The 9,882-nt window shown below is 44.7% G+C and overlaps 1 protein-coding gene across 1 annotated transcript in view; it reads left to right on the top strand.

Annotated features, from left to right (window-relative positions):
• The first annotated feature begins 267 nt into the window (after positions 1 to 267).
• The window catches only part of LOC143808073 (putative cation-transporting ATPase 13A4), a 370,353-nt gene continuing 360,738 nt past the window's right edge, over positions 268 to 9,882 (top strand). Inside the window, exon 1 of the mRNA XM_077290330.1 lies at positions 268 to 331. Within this exon, the coding sequence (XP_077146445.1) occupies positions 269 to 331 (63 nt within the window). The 5' untranslated portion in view covers position 268. The remainder of the gene's footprint in view (positions 332 to 9,882) is intronic.

Raw genomic sequence — 9,882 nt, 5'->3', positions numbered from 1 at the left:
TGAAAAATGTTTAATGAGCCGCAATTGGAAATATGATTTTTATACTTGGGTACATGCATTTAAGTAAAATACAAACATTGGCCCCAGAGGTGGACAACTCGTTAAGGGAAAATAATTCAGCTTTTGCAATACAAATGCCATAAGTGATGTATGATAATGCTTATTCAAATGAAGATTATGCAAGCGTGATTTCAGAAACACCCGAGTGTTCTGAATCATTCCTTGTGCATAGGACATTACACTGACGAACCAGGTGAATATCAAGACCATGGGGATACACAGTCAGGAAGACTCCCGAGCACTGCTCAATAAAGGACAGGACAATGAGATGGTAATTCCTCTGCCAATGCTTTCTCATGTGTTTGGTAGTTACTGTATTATTTAATGCATTCGTAGTTCTAGTTTATAAACTTGCATTATGATGTTATATTTTTATATATTCAGTTCTATGAAAGCTGTATTTAGAAAATATCTCTGGTGCATAATGTACTAACACCAACATGTCAGGGAAGCTTCATTGACTTAAGATATTTAGCTTATGGATGAGGAAATAAATATATTAATTGATGAAGTGATCAGCAGCTCATTCCATAGTTTATTGTCAGGGTTTTATAGACTTATGGGTCCCATTGAGGGCATTTGTAGTAGCTTTGTGCATATGTTACAATGCTAGTAGCAGAAGTGACATCAAAGGTGTTTTCTTCTAAGGCCGGGGTCACACTTGCGAGTGCAAAGCGAGAAACTCGCACAAGTCTCTCACCTTAATACCTGGCACTGCCACCGGCACTCGGGACCGGAGCCTAATAAAAGTAATCACCCGTTAGAGTATACATCAAATTTTATTGAAGAAACCTCCCAATGATAACAGTATAATCTCCAAAATGAATAAAAACTCAAAATGCACTGTTCCAAATTATTAGGCACAGTAGAATTTCTAAACATTTGATATGTTTTAAAGAACTGAAAATGCTCATTTGTGGAATTTGCAGCATTAGGAGGTCACATTCACTGAACAAAAAGGGTATTTAACTCCAAAACATCCTAAAAGGCCAAGTTACATGTTAACATAGGACCCCTACTTTGATATCACCTTCACAATTCTTGCATCCATTGAACTTGTGAGTAGTGTTGAGCATTCCGATACCACAAGTATCGGGTATCGGCCGATATTTGCTGTATCGGAATTCCGATACCGAGTTCCGATATTTTTGTGATATCGGAAATCGGAATCGGAAGTTCCCAGTGTATGGTTCCCAGGGTCTGGAGGAGAGGAGACTCTCCTTCAGGCCCTGGGATCCATATTCATGTAAAAAATAAAGAATTAAAATAAAAAATATGCATATACTCATCCCTCCGGCGGCCCCTGGACCTTAGCGATGTAACCGGCAGCCTCCGTTCCTAAGAAAGCAGTGAGTTTAGGACCTGCAATGACGTCGCAGCTTGTGATTGTTCGCATGAGCGGTCACATGAGCGGTCACACGACCAATCACAAGCCGCGACGTCGTCGAAGGTCCTTCACTCCTCATTCTTAGGAACGGAGGCTGCCGGTTACATCGCTAAGGTCCAGGGGCCGCCGGAGGGGTGAGTATATGCATATTTTTTATTTTAATTCTTTATTTTTTACATGAATATGGATCCCAGGGCCTGAAGGAGAGTTTCCTCTCCTTGAGACCCTGGGAACCATCCAGGATAGCTTCCGATACTTGTGTCCCATTGACTTGCATTGGTATCGGGCATCGGTATCGGCGATATCCGATATCTTTTGGATATCGGCCGATCCCATCCGATACCGATACCTTTGAGTATCGGAAGGTATCGCTCAACACTACTTGTGAGTTTTTGGAGAGTTTCTGCTTGTATTTCTTTACATGAATTCAGAATAGCCTCCCAGAGCTGCTGTTTTGATGTGAACTGCCTTCCACCCTCATAGATCTTTTGCTTAATGATACTCCAAAGGTCCTCTATAGGGTTGAGGTCAGGGGAAGATGGTGGCCACACCATGAGTTTATCTCCTTTTATGCCCATAGCAGCCAATGACTCAGAGGTATTCTTTGCAGCATGAGATGGTGCTTTTTATACCATGGAAGAAAGTTGTCAGTCAGAAACTCTATATACTTTGCCGAGTTCATTTTCACACCTTCGGGAACCTTAAAGGGCCTTACCAGCTGTTTTCTCATGATTCTGGCCCAAAACATCACTCCTCCACCTCCTTGCTGACATCGCAGACTTGTTGGGACATGGTGGCCATCCACCAACCATCCACTACTCCATCCACCTGGACCATCCAGGGTTGCTCGACACCCATCAGTAAACAAGACCAGAGGTGTCAAACTGCATTCCTCGAGGGCCGCCAACAGGTCATGTTTTCAGGATTTCCTTAGCATTCCACAAGGTGCTGGAATCATTCTGTGCAGGTGATTAAATTATCACCTGTGCAATACAAGGAAATCCTGAAAACATGACCTGTTGGCGGTCCTCGAGGAATGCAGTTTGACACCTCTGAACAAGACTGTTTGAAAATTAGTCTTCATGTATGTCTCGGCCCACTGCAACCGTTTCTGCTTGTGAACACTGTTTAGGAGTGGCCGAATAGTAGGTTATAGGAGGTTTATGCACCACAGCAAGCCTTTGAAGGATCCTACACCTTGAGGTTCGAGAGACTCCAGAGGCACCAGCAGCATAACTGTTTGCTGCTTTGTAATGGTATTTTGGCATCTGCTCTCTTACTCCAATGAATTTGTCTGGCAGAAACCTTCCTCATTATGCCTTTATCTGCATGAACTCTGTCTGTGCTCTGTTTCATTCACAAATCTCTTCACAGTATGATGATCACTCTTAAGTTTTCATGAAATATCTAATAATTTCATACCTTGTTTCAAGGCATTGCACAATTTAACGCTTTCAGAAACCGAGAGATCCTTTTTATTTCCCATATTGCTTGAAACCTGTGGCCTGCTTAATAATGTGGAACATCATTTTTAAGTAGTTTCCCTTTAATTAGAATCACCTGGAAAACTAATTATCACATGTGTTTAAGATTGATTTAAGTGATCCATTGAGCCCTAAGACACAATACCATCCATGAGTTTGTTTGAAAAACAAAACAATTAAATATTTATGACACTTAAATCTAATTTGCATAATAATTTGGAACATGGTGTAAGTTGCTTAATGATCAAGAGCTTTAGGAAATTAACAGGAGTGTTCCTTTTGATAAATGCAACAGGCAAGTAAATTTTAATGTAATCATTAAGTCACTAATTTTCTTTTCATACACTATACGTACAGCAAAACAATCCTGCAGTAAATAATACTATTTAACATAGTAGGTATGAGCAGCAAACATTGTGCTGTCTGCTTAAAGGAGCTGTCTCAAGTTCGGAAGTGATAGATAGCATGGGGATAACTTTACTATGGCTCAGAGTCTGACTGCTAGTAACCCCTCTGATATTGAGTATTGAGTACCAGGGCACTGACAAGCCCCATAAAAAAAGATGTGATGGTTGATTGTAGAGTTGAGCGACTTTTACTTTTTTCGGATCGAGTCGGGTTTCGCGAAACCAGACTTTGTCAAAAGTCGGGTCGGGTGAAATCGGCCGATTATTGCGTAAAGTCGGGGGCCAACTGAAACAAGAAACCCAATGCAAGTCAATGGGGAATCAAAGTCGGCAGTGAGTGGAGGACAGGAAAACACCTACAGTGCCCATTTTAATGCCAAAAACATCAATTCTTATTACTGAAGCTTGTCAATCTTAATTTACTTTATAATAATAGTTAGGCATTGAAAACTGGGGGTCATTTGGCTAAAGTTGTGGGGGGGGGTAGGGCTGGCTCAAGATTTCCGTGGGCCCAGGAAATGCGGAATACGTCACGGCGGTGGAGCAGGGAGAGGTACGTATTTCAACTTTGCAAGTTCTGTGATCCTGAGCAAGCAGGGGGGCCCACTCATTGGCATTGGCACTAGCACAGGGCCCCTCATAGTACGGCAGTGTGTTTGATGGCGGGTGGCGCCTCCCACCGGCAGAGACACTTTTGCGTACTATGAGGGGCCCTGTGCCAGTGACGTCGCCAACGAGTATGCCCCCCCACCTGATGAAGGAACCTGCACTTTCATCTGCACCTTCCTCTTTGTCCCCGTGTAAGGTGGTATAGTATGCGGGAAGGGGAACCTGACTTTCAGCAGGGTCAGATTCTGGCTGTGTAGAGTGCAAGGGGAATGTAGAGGTCTGGGTCAATGTACCAGCAGTCTCATCTAGCAGTGGCTAGGCAATGGGCAGGATGAGGAGGAGACACAAATATAGGCCCAAATAATTAAGTAGGCTAAATGCAGTTCAAAATTGCTAACAGGACTAAACAGACGGCATGGCTTTGTTCAACGGAGGACAACTGTAAGGAGCAGCAGACACAGTTTGTAGGCCTAAATATTTAAGTAGGCTTAATGCAGTTCAAAATTGGTAACAGGGCTAAACAGGCGGCATTGCTTTGTTCAGTGGAGGACAACTGTAAGGAGTGGCAGACACAGTTAGTAGGCCCCAATAATAAAGTGGGCTAAATGCAGTTCAAAATTGGTAACAGGACTAAACTGGAGGCATTGCTTTGTTCAGCGGAGGACAACTGTAATGTGCGGCAGACACAGTTAGTAGGCCCTAATAATAAAGTAGGCTAAATGTCTGCCAAAAAATTGTTCATAAATAAACAGGTGGCATAGCTAGGTACAGGGGTGGGCTCCTCTGCTGAGTAGCAGACAGTGGTAGTAGGCGCAAAGTATTAACTGGTCTAAATGGAGGCCAGGGCCCATGTATATTTTAACTATTATCTATCATTTCAACAAATTTGTATTGGCAGTGCCATTGAAGGATTTAACAGCACAGACTACACAGTGGTGGAGCAGGGAGAGGTAAGTATTGCAAGTGGTAGAGCACTATTCGAGCTGGGGGGAACACTCTCTCGTGGGCGGTGGTACTGGCACAGGGCCCTGTTATGACCCCAATGGCAGAGGGTCTCAAAAGTACATACCAAGTCTGCAAACACAAAAAACCAACTCATAGGGCAGTGGTAACTGGCCTGACCGTATATCTAATCCTAGCACCACAAATAGCAGCAGCCGGGGAACGTGCCTACGTTGGTTCTAGACGTCTCGCGCCAGCCGGAGAACTAACTAACCCTAGAAGGGAAAAGATAGACCTTTCTTGCCTCCAGAGAAAAGACCCCAAAAGTTGGATACAAGCCCCCAACAAATAATAACGGTGAGGAAGGAGAAAAGACAAACGTAAGAATGAACTAGATATTTAGCAAAGAGAGGCCCACTGACTAATAGCAGAATATAGTAAGATGACTTATATGGTCAGCAAAAACCCTATCAAAATTTCCACGCTGGATATTCAAGAACCCCCGAACCGTCTAACGGCCCGGGGGGAGAACACCAGCCCCCTAGAGCTTCCAGCAAAATCAGGAATCACATTTAGTACAAGCTGGACAAAAAATAAGAGCAAAGCAAATAACCAAAAAACAAGGAAGCAGGACTTAGCTTAATTTTGCAAGATCCAAGACCAGCAGACAGGAGCAAACAGAAAGGAACTGATTACAACGATGCCAGGCACTGGACTAAGGATCCAGGAAGTTTATATAGCAACACCCCTGGACTAACGACCCAGGTGGGTGCCAAACTGAGGAAAGACAATCCCAGAGTCATATCACTAGTGACCACAAGAGGGAGCCAAAAAAGTCTAATTCACAACAGTAACCCCCCTTTAAGGAGGGGTCACCGAACCCTCACCAAGACCACCAGGGCGATCAGGATGAGCAGCGTGAAAGGCACGAACTAAATCGGCCACATGCACATCAGAGGCAACCACCCAGGAATTATCCTCCTGACCTTCCACTTGACCAGATACTGAAGCCTCCGCCTGGAGAGATGAGAATCCAAGATCTTCTCCACCACGTACTCCAACTCGCCCTCAACCAACACCGGAGCAGGAGGCTCAACAGAAGGAACCACAGGTACAACGTACCGCCGCAACAAAGACCTATGGAACACGTTGTGAATGGCAAACGACACCGGAAGATCCAAGCGAAAGGACACAGGATTAAGGATTTCCAATATCTTGTAAGGACCGATGAAGCGAGGCTTAAATTTAGGAGAGGAGACCTTCATAGGAACAAATCGAGAAGACAGCCATACCAAATCTCCAACACGAAGTCGGGGACCCACACCGCGGAGGCGGTTGGCAAAACGCTGAGCCTTCTCCTGTGACAACTTCAAGTTGTCCACCACATGATTCCAGATCCGCTGCAACCTATCCACCATGGAATCTACCCCAGGACAGTCAGAAGGCTCCACATGTCCCGAGGAAAAACGAGGATGGAAACCAGAGTTGCAAAAAAATGGTGAAACCAAAGTAGCGGAACTAGCCCGATTATTAAGGGCAAACTCAGCCAACGGCAAGAAGGTCACCCAATCATCCTGATCTGCAGAAACAAAACACCTCAAATAAGCCTCCAGAGTCTGATTAGTTCGCTCCGTTTGTCCATTAGTCTGAGGATGAAAGGCAGACGAAAACGACAAATCAATGCCCATCTTAGCACAAAAGGATCGCCAGAACCTGGAAACAAACTGGGATCCTCTGTCAGACACAATATTCTCAGGAATGCCGTGTAAACGAACCACATTCTGAAAGAACAAAGGAACCAGATCGGAAGAGGAAGGCAGCTTAGGCAAAGATACCAAATGGACCATCTTGGAAAAGCGATCACATACCACCCAGATGACAGACATGCCCTGAGACACCGGAAGATCTGAAATGAAATCCATGGAAATGTGTGTCCAAGGCCTCTTCGGGACAGGCAAGGGCAAGAGCAACCCGCTGGCACGAGAACAGCAAGGCTTAGCTCGAGCACAAGTCCCACAGGACTGCACAAATGACCGCACATCCCGTGACAAGGAAGGCCACCAAAAGGACCTAGCCACCAGATCTCTGGTGCCAAAAATTCCCGGATGCCCTGCCAACACCGAGGAATGAACCTCGGAAATGACTCTGCTGGTCCACTTATCAGGAACAAACAGTCTGTCAGGTGGACAAGAGTCAGGTCTACCAGCCTGAAATCTCTGCAACACACGTCACAAATCCGGAGAAATGGCTGACAGGATAACTCCCTCTTTGAGAATACCAACTGGTTCTGCGACTCCAGGAGAGTCAGGCACAAAGCTCCTTGAAAGAGCATCAGCCTTCACATTCTTTGAACCTGGTAAATACGAGACCACAAAGTCAAAACGGGAGAAAAACAATGACCAGCGGGCCTGTCTAGGATTCAGGCATTTAGCAGACTCGAGATACATCAAATTTTTGTGATCAGTCAAGACCACCACACAATGCTTAGCACCCTCGAGCCAATGACGCCACTCCTCAAATGCCCACTTCATGGCTAACAACTCCCGATTGCCAACATCATAATTTCGCTCAGCAGGCAAAAACTTCCTAGAGAAAAAAGCACATGGTCTCATTACAGAGCAACCAGGGCCTCTCTGCGACAAAACGGCCCCTGCCCCAATCTCAGAAGCATCCACTTCAACCTGAAAGGGAAGTGAGACATCAGGCTGGCACAAAACAGGCGCCGAAGTAAACTGGCGCTTCAACTCTTGAAAAGCTTCCACGGCTGCAGGAGCCCAGTTAGCAACATCAGAACCTTTCTTGGTCATATCCGTCAAAGGTTTAACAACGCTAGAAAAATTAGCGATAAAATGACGGTAGAAGTTAGCAAAACCCAAGAACTTCTGAAGACTCTTAACTGACGTGGGTTGAGTCCAATCATGAATAGCTCGGACCTTGACTGGGTCCATCTCCACCGCAGAAGGGGAAAAAATAAAACCCAAAAAGGGAACCTTCTGTACTCCAAAGAGACACTTTGAGCCCTTAACAAACAAAGCATTCTCACGCAAAACCTGAAACACCATCCTGACCTGCTATACATGCGAGTCCCAATCATCAGAAAAAACCAGAATATCATCCAGATAAACAATCATAAATTTATCCAGATACTTCCGGAAAATATCATGCATAAAGGACTGAAACACTGAAGGAGCATTAGAGAGCCCGAAAGGCATCACCAAGTACTCAAAATGACCTTCGGGCGTATTAAATGCAGTTTTCCATTCATCTCCTTGCTTAATGCGCACAAGGTTGTACGCACCACGAAGATCTATCTTGGTGAACCACTTGGCACCTTTAATCCGGGCAAACAAGTCCGACAACAGAGGCAAAGGATACTGAAATTTAACAGTGATTTTATTCAGAAGCCGATAGTCAATACAAGGTCTCAAAGATCCGTCCTTCTTGGCCACAAAAAAGAATCCCGCACCAAGAGGGGAAGAGGATGGACGGATATGCCCCTTCTCCAGAGATTCCTTAATATACGAACGCATTGCAGTATGCTCAGGTACAGACAGATTAAATAATCTTCCCTTAGGAAATTTACTACCTGGAATCAAATCTATAGCGCAGTCACAGTCCCTATGAGGAGGAAGAGCACTGGACCTGGACTCGCTGAATACATCCTGGTAATCAGACAAATACTCAGGAACTTCCGAAGGAGTAGAGGAAGCAATAGACACCGGCGGGGAATCACCATGAATTCCCTGACAGCCCAAACTTGACACAGACATTGCCTTCCAATCCAAGACTGGATTATGGGTCTGTAACCATGGCAGACCCAAAACGACCAAATCATGCATTTTATGCAGAACAAGAAAACGAATCACCTCCCGATGTTCAGGAGTCATGCACATGGTTACCTGTGTCCAAAACTGCGGTTTATTTTCCGCCAATGGCGTAGCATCAATACCTCTAAGAGGGATAGGATTTACCAACGGCTCAAGAACAAAACCACAGCGCTTGGCATACGACAGATAGAGAAGACTCAGGGCAGCACCTGAATCCACAAACGCCATAACAGGGTAGGAGGACAATGAGCAAATTAAAGTCACAGACAAAATAAATTTAGGTTGCAAATTACCAATGGCGACAGGACTAACAACCCTAGTTAGGCGTTTAGAGCATGCTGATATAACATGTGTAGAATCACCACAGTAAAAACACAACCCATTCTGACGTCTATGATTTTTCCGTTCATTTCTAGTCTGAATTCTACCACATTGCATTAAATCAGGTGTTTGTTCAGACAACACCACCAGAGGATTCGCGGCTTTGCGCTCCCGCAAACGCCGGTCAATTTGAATAGCCAGCGCCATGGAATCATTCAGACCTGTAGGAATGGAGAAACCCACCATCACATTCTTAATGGCTTCAGAAAGGCCATTTCTGAAATTTGCGGCCAGAGCACACTCATTCCACTGAGTAAGCACGGACCATTTCTGAAATTTTTGGCAATACACTTCAGCTTCATCCTGACCCTGAGAAATAGCCAGCAAGGCTTTTTCTGCCTGAATTTCAAGATTGGGTTCCTCGTAAAGCAATCCGAGCGCCAGAAAAAACGCATCAATATTTGCCAATGCCGGATCTCCTGGCGCTAGCGAGAAGGCCCAATCCTGAGGGTCGCCCCGTAAGAAAGAGATAACAATTTTTACTTGCTGAGCTGAGTCTCCAGATGAACGGGGTCTCAGAGATAGAAACAATTTACAATTATTCCTGAAATTCCTAAACTTAAATCGGTCTCCAGAGAACAGTTCAGGAATAGGTATTTTAGGTTCAGACATTGGACTACTGGTAACAAAATCTTGTATGCCCTGCACACGAGCAGCAAGCTGATCCACACTTGTAATCAAAGTCTGGACATTCATGTCTGCAGCAAGCACAAGCCACTCAGAGGTAAAGGGGAGGAAAAAAGAGAGGAAAAAAAAAAAAAAAAAAAACTCAGACTTTCCTTTCT

This window comes from Ranitomeya variabilis, chromosome 2, assembly GCF_051348905.1.
Source record: "Ranitomeya variabilis isolate aRanVar5 chromosome 2, aRanVar5.hap1, whole genome shotgun sequence".
Lineage (NCBI taxonomy): Eukaryota > Metazoa > Chordata > Amphibia > Anura > Dendrobatidae > Ranitomeya > Ranitomeya variabilis.
Note: the sequence above shows the minus strand (reverse complement) of the source record. Positions and strands in the feature narration are given on the sequence as shown.